The sequence below is a fragment of the Malus sylvestris genome, chromosome 3 (genome assembly GCF_916048215.2).
Source record: "Malus sylvestris chromosome 3, drMalSylv7.2, whole genome shotgun sequence".
In the NCBI taxonomy this organism is placed as follows: Eukaryota; Viridiplantae; Streptophyta; class Magnoliopsida; order Rosales; family Rosaceae; genus Malus; species Malus sylvestris.
In genome coordinates, this window is record NC_062262.1 from 4,210,663 (window position 1) to 4,227,310 (window position 16,648).

General features: G+C 37.6%; 2 protein-coding genes across 3 annotated transcripts; one reads left to right on the forward strand and one right to left on the reverse strand.

Annotated features, from left to right (window-relative positions):
- Positions 1-38: 38 nt before the first annotated feature.
- LOC126617280 (uncharacterized) lies at positions 39-3,811 on the reverse strand. 2 transcript variants are annotated; one of them, XM_050285308.1, is made up of 5 exons: positions 1,982-3,811; positions 1,152-1,702; positions 733-920; positions 521-616; positions 39-373 (listed from the first exon to the last, which is right to left on the reverse strand). In XM_050285308.1, the coding sequence occupies exons 1-4, from the start codon at positions 3,576-3,578 to the stop codon at positions 556-558; spliced, it is 2,397 nt and encodes a 798-aa protein (XP_050141265.1). In that variant the 5' UTR covers positions 3,579-3,811; the 3' UTR covers positions 39-373; positions 521-555. The 2 variants fall into 2 exon arrangements, with proteins under 2 accessions (XP_050141265.1, XP_050141264.1); XM_050285307.1 differs by having other exon boundaries at positions 521-587; positions 1,982-3,810.
- Positions 3,812-4,833: 1,022 nt separating this feature from the next.
- On the forward strand, positions 4,834-13,689 carry LOC126615721 (nardilysin-like). Its single transcript, XM_050283597.1, has 19 exons — positions 4,834-5,327; positions 5,853-5,928; positions 6,018-6,064; positions 6,878-6,990; positions 7,619-7,692; positions 7,831-7,926; positions 8,059-8,178; positions 8,583-8,816; positions 9,250-9,398; positions 9,638-9,794; positions 9,959-10,111; positions 10,290-10,669; positions 11,125-11,274; positions 11,389-11,571; positions 11,933-12,136; positions 12,243-12,349; positions 12,478-12,631; positions 12,901-13,022; positions 13,247-13,689. The coding sequence occupies exons 1-19, from the start codon at positions 5,001-5,003 to the stop codon at positions 13,488-13,490; spliced, it is 3,090 nt and encodes a 1,029-aa protein (XP_050139554.1). The 5' UTR covers positions 4,834-5,000; the 3' UTR covers positions 13,491-13,689.
- Positions 13,690-16,648: the final 2,959 nt, after the last annotated feature.

A 16,648-nucleotide genomic window follows, 5' to 3' on the forward strand; every position in this document is an offset into this window, starting at 1 on the left:
TCCTCACAAAGAGGATCCGGACTCTGAACCTAAGGCCATTTCTGTACATCCATCATTCATAAATTTATGGGAACATTTATACAGATATTTACTAAAAAAATCCTCTATGCAAATCTGAAAACCCCCCACTTGCTAAATTGTTCATCCATGAATACAAGGAGCAAAAAGGAGCAAAAAGGAGCCAAAGAATACAAGTGGATAAAGGGACACTACAAAAAACATCTTGCATCCACATCCTGTAGTTGTACAGAATATGCTAAGAGCTAATGTACACGTCCGATAAGGTACGGGATGACGAAAATACAACCGAGTAGCATACTATTCACAGGTGCCGCTACCCTTTCATATTTCTCCATTTGTCCTTTAGATCAACCTGGACGGACATAGTAACCCCAATAGTCTTAGACACAATATCGACTGATGAAGTAGAGACATTTCAGATGAATAGAAAAACTTGGTTATGGAATAAATTTATGTGGATAGATAAACACCGTTGAAGATATTACGAAACTTGGGGTACCTGAGTCCTCTCTTTGAATATATCAGAGTAGCTTTTCAAGATAAGGCTCCAGCTTCCTTCTCCATACCTTCGTCGAAAACGATCAAACTAATGAGACTCAGAAGCATACATACTGTTCAAACTAATATTTGAGCAAGTTGTAATGACAAGTATGAAATTTAGAGTGGTAAAAGGGAAACAAAAAGAAGGTAGAGAGAAGGGATGCGACATACTTCTGTACACCAGTCCTTAAGGTGTCTTCTTCCAATAAGCTCCATCTTTTAACTTTTCTTCTCTTACTAAATCTCGTATCCTCGTACTTCTTCAAAGGAGATACAGCAGTCCTCTTTGGGCTAGGAAGGTGAAGTATGCCCGCATCTTTCTTTGTTCCTTCTTGTGACGTATTTATTGATTCCTCCCACTGAAAATACAATTTTCAACAATGAGTGCAAATTTATAAGCAACCAGAACCGCAAAAATTGCAGAAGGGAATCAATCATAATAAAAACTGAATAAAACAGCTAAACACCAGAGAAACTAATGGATTTAGTAAAATGTTTATGAGGAATATGTCATGTTCCCCTTGCCAAAAATACAAACAAATCAGGACATCAATAAAATAAAAAGAAATAAACATCGTGAACAAAAATACCTCGAAGGTACGGGCAGTACTATTACGTTCCACCAAGCTAGGACGAGCAACGTTATTCCGATTACTGAAAGAAGGATTTCTAAGATTGGCAGCATCAGTTTGAACAGACTCAGTGCCTCCCTGGTCAACAGGCGGATTTGGAACATCCTTTTCTATTCCACTAGATTGAGGATCATTCTGATGTCTGGATGGCAGATTTCCAACATTATCATTATTAGATTGAACAGGCTCGGCACCCTTCTCGATAGATGGATTTTCTGCACCTACATCTTTTCCATTTACATGATTTACAGATCTCATTGCCAAACTAGATCTTACGGTTTCAGACACTCGCAAGGCATCTGGAAGTGGATCTGTCACTAATTCTTGGAGCTCCGAAATACTGGATTTAAGTGCTTCTTGTGCTCTGTTAACTTCAGGGGTATCTAAGGAACCATATTTTCTATCTGATACATCTGTGCCTAAATCTTCAGCGTCCCTAATCCTAATCGGTCCTCTGGTGCGTCTATGAGCAAGGTGCTTGCGTCTAGGCATAGTAGACCTCTGACTTTCTACAAGAATTAGAAAAAAGAATCAAACAAACAGAAATATTATATTTTGAAACTGAAGTCTGCAATAACTATATTATGCAGGAGTATATTTAGCATGGCTAAAGCAGTATTCAAGATGATGAAGGTCCAGAAGGAGCATAAGAACTAAGATAATACAATACAGAGCACTCTCTCAACATCCACGCACATAAGTAAATCTCACTAAAATTACCTTAATCTCTCTGCGTATGAAAATAAAAGTACCTTTATTAATCTCTCTGCGTATGAAAATAAAAGTACCTTTATCTTTCGTGGTATGGTCAATATTGAGACCCAGTTCCCCATTCCGACTAGGTATAGCCAAGCCTGTCTCATTCACTTGACCAGGAGCCTGATCATCTGCCGACCTGTGTACTTCTCTGTTTCTGAATCCAGAATCTATTTCAACCAAATCATTCAAAACCAAGCCCCGGCTCACAGTAGGCAGCGAGCTCCCTGCCCGAACTTCCTTCAATGGGACTGCAACCAATATAGGACCCAATTCAGACCCATTGCTAACATTATCCCCATTGACCATTTGCCCCTCATATGTACACCCATCACGTACATTAGTCCCATTCACTGGCTGCGCCTCCAATTCAGACTGACTACCCACATTAGACCCATTCGTAGTTTGTGCATGCCTTTGAGACCCAATACTCTCATTAGTCCCATTACCAGTTTGTGCTTCTGGCTCAGACCCATCGACCACATTAGCTCTACCTCTACCCACCATTTGTGCCTCCAATTCAGAGTGACCGGCCACATTACTCCCATTCTTAGTTTGCTCCTCCAACTGGAACCCGTGACCCACATTAGTCCCATTAACCATTTGCTCCTCCAATTCAGACTTATCACCCACACCAGTCCCATTCTCCATTTGCACCTCCATATCGGACCGACCACCCGCATTAGTCACCCTCACCACTTCAGCTTCTAACTCCGACCCACTGGGCCCCACATTTACCTCATCCCGCAGTTGAGCCTTCAATTCAGACCCACCACCACCGACATTAGCCCTATTCGCTATTTGAGTTTCCAATTCAGACCCACCATCACCCTCATTAGCACCATTCGCCATTTGAGCCTCCAAGTCAGAACAACCTTCCCCCGCATTAGCCCCATTCGCCATTTGTACCTCCAATTCAGGCCCGTTACCTGCATTAGCCCCCTTCTCCATTTGCCCTTCGAATTCAGACCCACCACCCACATTAGCCTCATTGACCACTGCAATGTGATCAGCTTCCAAGTCGGCTACTTCCATGGGCACATTCAATCTAATAGCCCAAGAAATAAACGGAGGTCCTAACAACGCCAAAGCTTCCTTTACATAAACCGAAACCGATCTCAGCGCATCATTCCTCGTGTTCATCCTCGACAACTTCTTCGACACTCTCAAATCCCAAACCCCTGCCTCGATCTCCTCCATTCGATGCCTCAACTCCGTAGATACCAACTGGCTCCTCCCAGACCGCTCCAAAACCCCAACCCTCCCTCTCCAAATCCGATCCACGGCCTCCAAGTACTTCTCACTAGGCTTTCCCATAAAACCCACTAAGAACTTGACCGTACACTCAGTGGCCACCGAGCAGTAGGCCGCTTTCATGGATTCCGTGGTGGCAATGCCTTCTCTGATATCCAAATCCTCAATCATTTCAAGCGTTTCGAGGATCGTTTCGGAGACCGAAGCTTCGTAGACTTCGCACTCGATCGTCCGGAGGAGTACGGTCTTCTTCAAGCGATAGTCTTGGTCCGAGAAGGGTGCGACTGCGAGGAGCCTCTTGGCAATGCAATCCTTCTCGCGGTCCCGAAGAAGGAGCTCGATGACCCACCGCGAAACGTCGACGTCTGGGTCCATTGAATATGGCAATCGAAAGCCTAATTCTGCGAGAAGGGTAGAAAATTGAATGTCAGAGATTGAAAAGTGAAGATCTTGAACCGCGCAGATTTTGCCTATTTGGAAAATTTGAGTTCTTGATGCAAAATTGGGAGCGCCAAAAAGGATTTAGGGTTTGAATTTTGAAAGGGCTGGGAATTGATCATCAAAAAGACGATTGTCCACGCCCTAATCTTTTGAATTTGGGGCTATTTGTGAGGATGGTAGACGAATGTTACTGTCTATAATCTGCAGTCGATTGGACCTAGAATTTGGGCCTTTTAACTTAATTTGGGCTTCTTTGATGATTTTTTTTAATATAAAAATCTTTTTATCTTTCAATTATCCTACTATGCAAATTATTTTTAGCACTACAAAGTAGTCATTGCCAAGGTTGCTCTTTCTTATATTTGTTTAATAGCCAAGCTTTGTGTATGTATTACAAAATATTGTTCAATTGTCATGAAATCTAATTTTCGATCATGACCATGCATTCCATTTCGCATTTCTAATGGTTCTGATCGATTGTCTAGCACAATAAGAACACCTTTAAAAAAAATCAATTTGTCTTGTCATTACGACACTTCACCGCTTTAATAGATGAGGCAACAAATAAGATAACTTTGCCTTGAGAGGTTTGATAAGGCAAAATTTGATAACATTAGCCCAGGCATTTTCCATATCACTTGAAATGACAAGTTTGTAGTGTGGCATATAAAGAAAGGTTATGTGCCACATAAACTATCAATGGTGATTCGAAACATATAACCTTATGCGTAACGGTAAATGATATCATTAACAACTGAAATAAGTAGTTAATAGATGGTGGGGCATTTACTTTTATCAAACACTTTTTTGTTGCTTAGCTTAAAAAAAAACAGTTTTTGATATAAAAAAACAATATCAAAGGGGGCCTAAGTTTCTTCATAAATATTCCGTATCTCAATGCAAAGTGACATACATTAACCATACCGTCTTATCGAGAGATTTTTCAATATTTTCGTCACACGAAGTGGTACACTACGTGTCCATATATAAATGATAGGTTATGTGTGTTAAAAGGTTAATAAGTTAAAGATTAAAAGTTTCCACCACTTGCATAAAAACACTATCATCCGTATTCCCGTCACAACTAAAAATTTTCCGGTCTTATCAAACTGACTTAAGCCCAACAAAATTGCAATTGAAACCCTAGGAGGAATGTGCATGGACTCATATATTGTAGGCCCCAAACGAATAAATTCCAAAGGAGTAAATTCCAACCCCGTCCTGAATTTGCATCGTCCTCCTCGTCCTCCTGCCAGCTGCTCCAGGACCCCTACTGAGTGTCAAGACCCCATAGCAGCAGAGAGAACTGGGAGAGTAACCTCCAGTCGACTCTGAACTCTCTCTCTCTCTGTGTCAATGGCTCGCTGCACTTTCAAATCGGACGATATCATAATAAAGTCGCCGAATGACAGACGATTATACAGATTAATCAAGCTCGAGAATAGCCTCTCGGCATTGCTCGTTCATGATCCTGAGATTTACCCAGAAGGGCCGCCTGATCACTCCAAATCCGTCGAACACAGTGAGGCTGAAGAGGAAGAAGAGGACGAAGATATGGACGACGAGGACGGAGATGAGGGGGAAGACAGTGAAGGAGATGAGGATGAAGAGGACGATGACGAAGAAGGCGGAGATGGTGAACTGAAGAAGAAGGGGAAGGGTGGAGACTCTCAGACTAAGAAGGTTGGTCTTTTATTTTACATTGAAACTGTGAAATGCCCATCTCGCATTCAAGTTTATTTGATTTAATTTTATTGCAAAGTGAAAACCCAGTTGGAGAAACTTGGTAAGTTGGCATTACAAAGATGGGAAATTGATTTTAGGTTGGAAAACAATATGCATTTTTGGTTGAATGATTGATACCCGATTACAGGAACTTCAAGAGTTAAACTATTACTTGGTTACATACTGCTTCAAGTTTCTACCATCATTGTTTTTTTTCTTCTGATAATCTATTAGCTATCGAACTTTCGTACCTTCATACAAATTTTCATTTAAAATGATAATGAAGCTTTGATAGCATAATTCAAAGTGGAACCAATGGTGGGTTCTGGTTGTCTTCGAGTAAAACCTTTGAAATTGTTTTTGGTCATGCTGTTTGCATGTCCGATTACTGCACTGATATTCTACTTTAATGATTGGGATGACGTTTACTCAGCTCAGTTAACAGAATTTGATTTATGTGAAGATGTTTGATTGTATTTGCAGGCAGCAGCAGCAATGTGTGTGGGAATAGGCAGCTTCTCCGACCCTTTTGAGGCACAAGGGCTTGCACACTTTCTAGGTTTTTGTTACACATGCTTACATGGTTCATGGAAGGGCGTACTAGTGGGTGTTGAGGCAAGCATAACTAACAAATTGAATGTTTTGCAGAACACATGCTCTTCATGGGGAGTACAGAGTTTCCAGATGAAAATGAGGTCTGTTTGTACTTTGTGCACCGAGCATTTTTTTCTGTTTTGGGGTGCTAGTTATCTTCGTTTTTATTTGCAAGTCATTGGGAGATGTATATGATCCCTTGTGCTATTCATCATAAATGAGGTGTACTTACTGTATGTGAAAATAATTAAGCCGCATGAATTTTCCCTTCATATAGATTATAGATGGTAGAGGTCGCACTTGGTGCGATGGCAAGTGCCTTCGCCCATGAGCGGTAGGTCTCGGGTTCGAGACTTGGGAGCAGCCTCTCCATAAAATGGGGGTAAGGCTAGCCGACATTCACCTCTCCCAGACCCTGCGTAAAGCGGGAGCCTTGTGCACTGGGTACGACGACCTTTATAGATTATAGATGGTAATCTCACTATTTATATTTATTCGTCCTCAAGCAACACCATCAGCCTGCTTAGTTCTGTTTCTTATGAAAAAAAACATCACCAGCTTGCTTGTTCTATGTATACGTGAGTGGGATGATTTGTTTGTTCTTTTGCTGCGCACCTGCTTGCAGATGGGTCAGGCTGTATGGAACACTAATTCAGCGTATGATAGTGTCATTTTCGAACATTAATTTACTTATTTCTTTGACTTATACCTTATGGGAATGGATGCCATTTCAGATTTATTGTAGTAATTGTTTATGGTAGTTTTATCTTCATTTCTGCTCATTGTTTAATAGTAAAATAGATATTTAAAAGTAACCTATTTTACTTGCAACAACATTTCCTAAAAATTTCACTCAAGTTAAATAGGAGAAGTCTGTATTTGTGGCCACTCGTTTTGACTTTTATTTTTGCTAGTATGATAGTTACTTGTCCAAGCATGGAGGTTCATCAAATGCATACACAGAAGCAGAGCATACCTGCTACCATTTTGAAGTGAAGCCAGAGTTTCTTAAGGGTGCCTTGAGAAGGTGTACTATGAGCTCTTCATGCTTTGAATATTTATAACCTGAAGTCCTTGGTATTGAGTATGTATTTTGGTCATAATTTGATTCCAACAGTCAATGAAACAAGGCTGTAGGTTTTATTGATGCTTCCTGCATTGACATTGAATCTTGTATTGCCTCAGCATTTGTAGTTGAAAATGTTTTATGATTGTCATACTTACGTCTCAAAAGAATCAAAACATAATATGGCTGTAGGAAGTGTAGGTTAAATCATTAGATCACGTGTCGTTTATTTATTTTTTATTATTTTCTGAATGCATGTTAGTGATATTACCTACTGGTCACAACCATATAAAAATGTTGGTATGGAAGTGATGTTCTCCAATTAATAAGGTCCAACAGTACGTTCCTTTTGGTTCCTCAGTATCTAGCTTGCCACAATTATTTCACAGGATAAAAAATGTTCATAAATAGTTGTCAAATTAATATGCATGGTAAAATTTTCTGTGCTCAATAGGTTCCAATTGCAATATATTTAGCTAATAGCATGTACTTGACCCTTTGTATGGAATACTCTAGTTATATTTTTCTCATTCAAAATTGCTGTTTCAGAAACCTGGTTTGTATTCATTTGGCTCTTTATTTTTGTCAGATTTTCTCAGTTCTTTGTTTCACCTCTAGTGAAAATTGAAGCGATGGAGCGAGAGGTACAGGCTATAGATTCAGGTGCATGCATGTCTTACCTGCGCTTCTTGATTCCATTTTTCCTTCCAAAAAAATCCAGCTTTTTTTTTACAGTATTGCTCAATGCAAATGTTCTAATGCTGAATGGTATTCTTTGTTGTTAATGAAAATGGAATGCAGAATTTAACCAGGTTCTGCAGAATGATTCTTGCCGCCTTGAACAAATTCAGTGTCATACAGCCGCACCCGGTCACCCATTTAATAGATTCTGTTGGGGTAAAACTTTAATCCATTGTGCAAACTTGTCCCTCTCTCTCTCTCTCTCTCTCTCTCTCTCTCTCTCTCTCTCTCTCTCTCTCTCTCTCTAAAAATGTATTTTTGTACATTTTTTTTATGTCTGCTTGAAAGGAAATAAGAAGAGCTTGGTTGATGCAATGGAAAAAGGGATCAACTTGCGAGAACAAATACTAAAGTTGTACAAGGATTATTACCATGGTGGACTGATGAAGCTAGTTGTCATTGGTGGAGGTGAAAATTTTCCTTTCTTTTCCTATTTTCTTTTGCTCTTTGTTTATTTTTTTCTTTGACTATTGTTTATTTGGGGATGAATGTTAGTTAAAAGAGCTACCAATTTTTATATCAGGCACAACACACGGCGTGCTTGAATGGAAATAATGGAACATTTTCAATTTGACTTTGTGGATTTCAATCACATTACTAATCTACTTAGGGTTTCTGTTCTGTGGATGATTGTTCTTTGAAGTGGTAGGGGTTGATACTAGTGTTCACTATTAGTCTATTACACAATAGAATATTTGTGTATCAAATAAAAAACCATCCATGTGATCCTGTCCAATCATTTATGCGTACGATTAGCCAACCAAGTAGAATAATATATTTCACGTTAATATTAATAGTTCTAATTGCTGCAGAATCTCTTGATGTACTTGAGGATTGGGTTGTGGAATTGTATGGTAATGTCAAGAAAGGCCCCCAAGTAAAATTGGAGTTTAAGGCAGAAGGTCCTATCTGGAAAGTTGGCAAACTATACAGGCTAGAGGCTGTTAGAGATGTTAACATACTCAACCTTACATGGACATTTCCATGTCTTCATCAAGACTATTTGAAGAAACCAGAAGATTATTTAGCTCATCTACTTGGACATGGTAAGATGATTCATTATTACCTAATCTGATGTTGATTATTATTCCTCTGCAGAGAACAAAAATTTCTTTAGCAGAAAAAAAGGACGTTAATTTAGATTTTTTCTATTTTTTAGTAAAAGCAGCATATACAAATTCCTAAAGTAGACGTCTCTAGAAACTTTGATAGTAAGATCTAGTTTTATTTTGTTCGAAGGGAGCCCGAATCCTTCAGTTCCATCTGTCACTTTGCATCTCACTGATATTTTTTTCGCCTTGGAATGGTATCTGACGGTGTCATTGCTTTTCTGCATTAGATTTTGTTGCTTTTACTTTTCAGGTACATTACATGTTATTTATTATATCTCACAATGGGTTTAGTCATCTAAGTTGCTTGGCCACCTATGCAATCATGAAGTGAGCTTAAATTCTGAGAACTAAGTTATGGGTTTTTCAGAGGGCCGGGGAAGTTTGCATTTTTACCTCAAAACCAGAGGGTGGGCAACATCTTTGTCTGCTGGTGTTGGGGACGAGGGGATGCACCGATCTTCTGTGGCTTATGTCTTCCGCATGTCCATACACCTCACTGACTCTGGATTGGAAAAGGTAGGATCTCAACTTATCCCTTTAGAGAATCTTTTGGTACAAGAAAAAAATTCACAGATTCATAGTTCTATGTGCGCAGTTACTGTAAACATCAGTAACTGTGGAGCAAAGTTTGCTTTTTCTTTATTACTTATTTCTTTATTAAGGTATCCACGGAAGTCTCAATCTTTCCTGTTCTTCTACTTGTGGCTACTTCTAGCATTTATCCTCATTTGTTAAGTGCGATGCTTATCTTGCAGATTTCCGAAATAATTTGCTATGTCTACCAATACATTAAGTTACTGCATCAAGTGTCTCCACAAGAATGGATATTTAGGGAACTTCAGGATATTGGGAATATGGATTTTAGATTTGCAGAGGAGCAGCCCCAAGATGATTATGCTGCAGAACTTGCAGGTTTTCAAAATTGCACATCTTACCTTGGTCATGTTTTACCTAACTGAAAGTATCCCTACTTCATAAAAGATTCTTTATGATATCTCTATTTTGTGTTTTTTTAGTCAAAAGGATATCTCCAAATTCATGAGTCTATTTAATATTGTGAAATCTTATTGTTGCAGAAAATTTGCTACTGTATCCAGCAGAGAACGTTATTTATGGGGACTATGTATACAAAATTTGGGACGCGGAATTGATAAAGTATGTTCTTGGTTTCTTCACACCAGAAAACATGAGGGTTGATGTGGTATCAAAGTCCTCAATTAAGTCGAAAGGTAACTCACATATGCCCCTTTATGTAAAAAAATAAAGTAGAAGAAAAAACCTAGAAAGAGAGTCTTGTTTCCATTTTGCAGTATTTATTTATGACTATGAATGTAACCATAAGTTTTATTTGTCCCATTTTAAATGTGTGAATTTTGACGTGCGCTCTGTTCTTTCTAACTGTTTCAGATTTCCATTGCGAGCCTTGGTTTGGGTCGCATTATACTGAGGAAGATATATCTCCATCTTTGATGGATATGTGGAAGAATCCCCCAGAAATTGATGACTCATTGTATCTCCCTTCAAAGAATGAGTTCATTCCTAGTGATTTTTCCATCCGCTCTGATAACTTGTGCCCTGATCCTGCAAATATATCTTATCCAAGCTGTGTAATTGATGAACCATTAATAAAGTTCTGGTACAAGCTCGATGATTCATTTAAACTTCCGCGGGCAAATACATACTTCCGCATCAATCTGAAGGGTGGATATGCTAATCTGAAAAGTTGTGTTTTGACTGAATTATATATTCTCCTTCTTAAGGATGAGCTGAATGAGATTGTGTACCAGGTTCATGTCTTGTCCTTTATAACTAAATATTTTGTTCTTCCATTTAGATAGCTGATAACTCTTTTGTACTCGAATACATTTTAGGAAACACTGGTTGCATTAAGTTTATTTAGAATATATCTGCAGTCTCTGTCCAACTTTGTTCGGTTAGAGGGACTTGGATGTTATAGTGGCTTATGATACAGAAGAGAAAACCGGTTTAATTAATTGTCCAAACAAAATATATTCTTTTAATTTTTCATTATATAAATACAAATGTTATTTCTTATCCATATTTCCCTCATTTTAATATTCTCGTAAAAATATGAACTTATGCTGCAATGTAGTTATTTAGTTAATGCTGTATTTCATGAATATAGGTCTTTTTGACCTCAGTGACATGCCGACTTATTTTTTCCTATCAAACATGCTTCTGAAATGTCTACATGAGAATAACCTTTGTTCTGTGCGTGCAGGCCATTGTTGCCAAGCTGGAAACTTCTGTCTCTGTGTTCAGTGACAAACTGGAGCTGAAGGTCTATGGATTTAACGATAAACTTCCAGCTCTCTTGTCAAAAGTGTTGGCAACTGCCAAAAGTTTCATGCCAACAGATGATCGTTTTAAGGTACATGTGTTGCCTTTTGTTTCCATCACTCCACTTTATGTCTGGTTTAAGTTTGATTTTGCATACCTTGCTTGTTTCTTTTGGTTTGTCTATTGCTAATTGACACTTTAACAGGTCGTTAAAGAAGATATGAAGCGAAGGTTAAAGAACACCAATATGAAACCTCTGAGTCACTCATCATACTTAAGACTGCAAGTTCTGTGTCAAATTTTTTATGATGCAGATGAGAAGTTGCATGTTTTGGATGAATTGTCTGTTTCTGATTTGAAGTCGTTCATTCCTGCGCTTTGTTCCCAGGTACACTACACAAATGAACCTATATTTGTTATAGGTTACTGCTGTCAATTCGTGAAACTCAAGTTCTTAACATCCTCCTCCTGCCGGGTCTATTTTCATGAGAAATCCATGCGGTTCAGGCTTCTTCACCTCATATTCTTTCACTTTGACATGTAACTTGATAAGTGCAGAGTAGTATGTTCTAGTGAGAGAATTTGAGAGTTGCTGCCATATGTGAACCCAATAATTAATTTGACTATTCTTTAAAAATATTTTTTTATATTTGATATTAGAATTATTCTTTTTTTTTTTTTGTCCAGGCTCATAGAATTAGTTTAATTAAGGCATTTTCTTCAGCTTACCCTCCCCTTAACATGTGCAGCTATACATTGAGGGCCTTTGCCATGGAAATTTGTTAGAAGATGAAGCAATTACCCTGTCAAATATATTCAAATTGAATTTTTCTGTACCACCACTGCCTATTGAATTGAGGCATAAAGAGCATGTTATTTGTCTTCCTCCTGGTGCTAACCTGATTAGGGATTCCAATGTGAAGAATAAGTCAGAAACGAACTCTGTGATTGAGGTAACTCAAAATGGAACATTTTCATTTCAGTTTTCCCTATATGAAGATGTACTTTCTTTGTCTTATACGTTGATATTCTTCCCTTGGTTGTGGTTTCATATTGCAGCTGTATTTTCAAGTTGAGCAAGAAGCAGGGATTGAGTCAATCCGATTGAAAACATTGATAGATCTTTTTGATGAAATTGTGGAGGAACCACTTTTCAATCAACTAAGGTGATTTTATTTGAGGCTGATACTTTTAATTACATACTGGCTAGCAAAAGAATCTGGGATCTGATAAGAATATATTCTTATATATTTGAATATATGTTCATATAATTGTCTGCTATTTCTGGAAATAGGACGAAGGAGCAGCTTGGATATGTTGTTGAGTGTGGCCCCCGGGTAACATACCGTGTATATGGCTTTTGTTTCTGTGTCCAGTCGTCTGAGTACGACCCAATCTACTTACAAGGGAGAGTTGATAACTTTATAAACGGGCTGGAAGAAATGTTGGTAAGCAGTCAAAGTTTCCCTCTAATTTGAATGCTGCTAGTTTGAGCATCTCGTAAGCTTTTTCACTATTGTGCTATGCGAAGGTGACTTGCGTATGCGGTTTTGCAATTTGAGGTTCCCTATTGTTAGATATATAAATTAATTTGACTTTGTGGAAAACTTCGCTTGGATCTGATATCCTTGTGTTATACTACTTCCATGATTTGAGTTGCGTGATTGTTGTTTCTGCATTGCGATTTCAGTTACTGAGAATATGTTGGCATTTGCAGGACGGGATTGATGATGATTCGTTTGAGAATTATAAAAGTGGACTACTTGCTAAGCTATTGGAGAAAGATCCATCCCTCACGTACGAAACCAACAGATTTTGGAATCAGATTATCGATCAAAGGTGCTGTTATCCTCCTTGGTTGTCCAGATTGCATTTAAACATCATTCTGTTAATTAAATGGGTTTCTTGTAGTATATGCGGTTTGAGACTTACGGGCTTTATTTTAGTTTGCGTTGCAAAAAATAAACTAGGAGTGGAATCGCAATTAGCTGAAATTGCGTCTTTGAACTTTCTAATTGTTGTGGTTCGAAGCTCCTTCTAACGTAAATACTTGTTGATCACAGGTATATGTTCGACCAGTCAAAAAGAGAAGCAGAAGAACTCGGCAGTATTCAGAAGAAGGACGTTATTGACTGGTACAAAACGTATTTGCAGCAATCATCTCCCAAGTGTCGTAGACTAGCGATTCGTGTTTGGGGTTGCAACACTGACCCGAGAGAGGCGGAACCACAACCGAAGTCTATCCAAGTCATCGAAGACCCTGCAACGTTTAAGAAGTCATCAAAGTTCTATCCTAGCCTTTGTTGAAAATGTGAACAAGCTTTGATTACTTGATTAAAAGTTGAACTATATTGGAAAGACTGAAGGCCTCAGTTTTGACTAGTTGTAGATGGATCGACCATCAATATGACCACCTCGAAGAGCAAAAGTTCAAGTCAGATACATATACCAGTATATTGGGATTCTAGATGCATTCATTTGAATGAAGTGAAATTTGGGATGACAATTATTTCTTGCTCTGATTCTTCGATTCTTGACCACAAAGCGTCCCTACAAGCATGGGTTCAACAACAACAACAGTGTTTTCGCACTAAATGGGGTTGGTTATATGAATCCTAGAACGTTATTGCGTTGAGTTCTGTGTCATTTCTTCCGTTAGATCCAAGTACTTTAAGTCTTTTCTTAGAGTCTCTTCCGAAGTCTTCCTAGGTCTTTCTCTACCCCTGAACCTCTATTCCGTAATCGCATCTTTTAACCAAGCGTCAATAGGCTTTCGTTTCACATGTTCAAACCACCGTAATCGATTTTCTCTCATATTTCCTTCAATTTCGACTACTCTTACTTTACCTTGGATATTCTCATTTCTAATCTTGTCATTTCTCATGTGCCTACACTCCTACAAGCATGGGTTCGACTAAAAAAAACAAATAACGAAGCAACTGACGGATTGTGTTTAGGGTTTCAACACGAACCCAAAAAAAGCTGAAGCGCGATCTAAATCTATGAAAATAATCGGAGACCCTGTTTTGAATTTCTTATTTTATTTTTCTGAGTGAACCCTGCTTTGATTTTTTTTTTAAATTTTTTATTTATAACAATTGTACCATTAGAAACACTGAAGGGGCCTCAGTTTCAGTTTTGGCTAGGTTGTGGGTGGGTGGGTAGATATGACCATCTGGAAGAGGTAGTGAATGAGCAATCCTTTGAGTAATTGCCTTTTCCCTTCAATAAAATAGGAAAAACTTACTTGTTCTTGGAATTTGCCATATTTGCAATACGTGATTGACTTGAAGTATCGCCGCTTAGATAAAGCAAAAGAAATCAATCAGGATTATATTGGGTTCAAATTTCCCAAGTTTGTTTTGAAATGCACATGGTAGAGTTTTGGGTTATATGATTGAGATGCATTTAGGAGCTTGTTTGTAGGGTCCTTGGTGAGCTCCGATTAAGACCATGTTCTTATTTTCCCCTATCTAAATCTGATATGAAGGTCTATCCTCTTTCCAAGAAACTCAAGATAAGTCCTTGTGAAGGGCACTTTCAGAGACCTCTAACTAACTGTAATAGATAATTTAATCCCCTATGCTCCCTTGTCGATAATTTGGTTTATCTAATGCCATGGACATGGACGCTTAGGAGCTCCGGTCACTAATCATGTTCCTACCCAATATTTGATCTAGTATTATTATTGAAAATGACAAAAATATATATATAAATAAAAGAACAAAAAAAAGAAAAAGAAAAATGTGTATTGTGGCTTAAATTAATGTTTTCAAATTCCTGCTGCTTGCTGGGTTCCTTAATTATGTGGTGTTACTATGCTAATGAAGGCCAATGACATGTTTTGTCGTGTGACAGTATGGTTGATGCACATTAAAAAATAACACACCAAAAATGTATTATTATGACACTTGTCAAATTTGGACACATGTCATCTTATTACACGAATGTTCTGTTAACCAGCATTCTCACGTGACAAAAACAACTCAGCTGAAGATTTTCGATCTCATGTTTTATAAAAATCTCTTGATACATGCACTTAGAGAAGAAAAAAATTGCACTAAGACTTGAAGAATAAAGATCCTAAGATAATCTTACAAATATGTACACAATCTGCAGTAAAGATTGCAAGTCGTAATGCAATTTTTCTTCATTGGATTTGCTAGAAAATTTAATTAAACCCTAAACCCCAACTCATATATTCTCTTCTTTCAAGCGTGGACAGGAATTCATCCAAGGCAAGGGAACCGTAGGGTTTTGACGTGGGACAAAACGGTGGTTTAAGATGCTTCCTCATGGCTTTGTTTCTTGGAGATTACAAAAATACATAATATTGTCGTTCTTGTTCCATGGGATATATTTTCAAAGATTTACAAAAAAGTGATGCATGCATGAACGCTAAATGCCGAAAACATAAAACTAATGTGCATGTGCTCATAAGATTGCAGGACCGACATGTGTATATGATATATATCCAACTTTTCAGACTCAATTTGTTTCTAATAACTAATTAAATAACAATTTTATCTTTGTTTTCTTGACATACAATAGTTTTATCATGCAAATCTAATGAGTTAACGCAGTGAAAAGTCTGTAGAGAAGAGAATCGAAAGCACCAATAAAAAGTAATGTTACACTTATTACATTTTTTATACCGTGTTTATACCACTTCTAATCGAATCAAAACTTTCAAATATATGTAAATCTTATCTCTATTAAAGAGGCGGTACAAATATAGTATAAAAGATTCCGTAAAAGTAGCGTTTTGTGCACCAACAATTTTATGAATACCCTTACCATTCTTGATTATGTACAATCATGTTTTTTATTTTTTATTTTTGAACAAATGATATCATTTACATTAAGAGGGTGGCTTTTAGTCTCACAATGGACTAGTAAAAATGTGATTGAAATTCGTCTGTGATGAAAATTTAACTTAAAACATTTTACATATAATTGAAGATGAATGCTACTAAACTGTAGTACTAAGCGACATCTTGCTTTTTATTTAAAGAAACAAATTAAACAATGCAGTTGGCAAGTATATAAATATATGACATTCGAGGTGAAATTTACCATTAAAATTGCTTAAAAGGGCCTGGTCGGTAGATTAATATGTCCTGCTGCCACTTTCACTTTAAAATGCCCTGGTCGGTAGATTGGGAGTAAATAATCGTAATTTCTAATGAGGATATTAGTACAGAAAGAAGAATGAAAAAAAGATAGTTGACAATTTGTGCATGCATAAGATAAAGGTGCATTGCTACTTGTCGTCCGAAAGAATTACAAATTTAAGACAATTAATACGAATCATTTGTCTTGTTAATCATGGTTCATGAACATTTATCTTGTTAATTGTTAGCAGAATTGTTTTTGTTCCATCTCTTAGTTAATTCTTTGATTAAGAGACTAAGAGCAATTAAAATAAAAAAATATATATGCGTGGCATCAATTAGAGTAATAGG

Coding starts and splice junctions, on each gene's coding strand:
- LOC126617280 (XM_050285307.1), bottom strand. CDS start 3,578: ATGGACCCAGACGTCGACGTTTCGCGGTGGGTCATCGAGCTCCTTCTT. Junction 588..732: donor TTAAGGACTGGTGTACAGAA/GTATGTCGCATC, acceptor TTTTCGACGAAG/GTATGGAGAAGGAAGCTGGA. Junction 374..520: donor TATTCAAAGAGAGGACTCAG/GTACCCCAAGTT, acceptor ATGTCCGTCCAG/GTTGATCTAAAGGACAAATG.
- LOC126615721 (XM_050283597.1), top strand. CDS start 5,001: ATGGCTCGCTGCACTTTCAAATCGGACGATATCATAATAAAGTCGCCG. Junction 7,693..7,830: donor GGTACAGGCTATAGATTCAG/GTGCATGCATGT, acceptor AATGGAATGCAG/AATTTAACCAGGTTCTGCAG. Junction 10,112..10,289: donor GTCCTCAATTAAGTCGAAAG/GTAACTCACATA, acceptor TAACTGTTTCAG/ATTTCCATTGCGAGCCTTGG.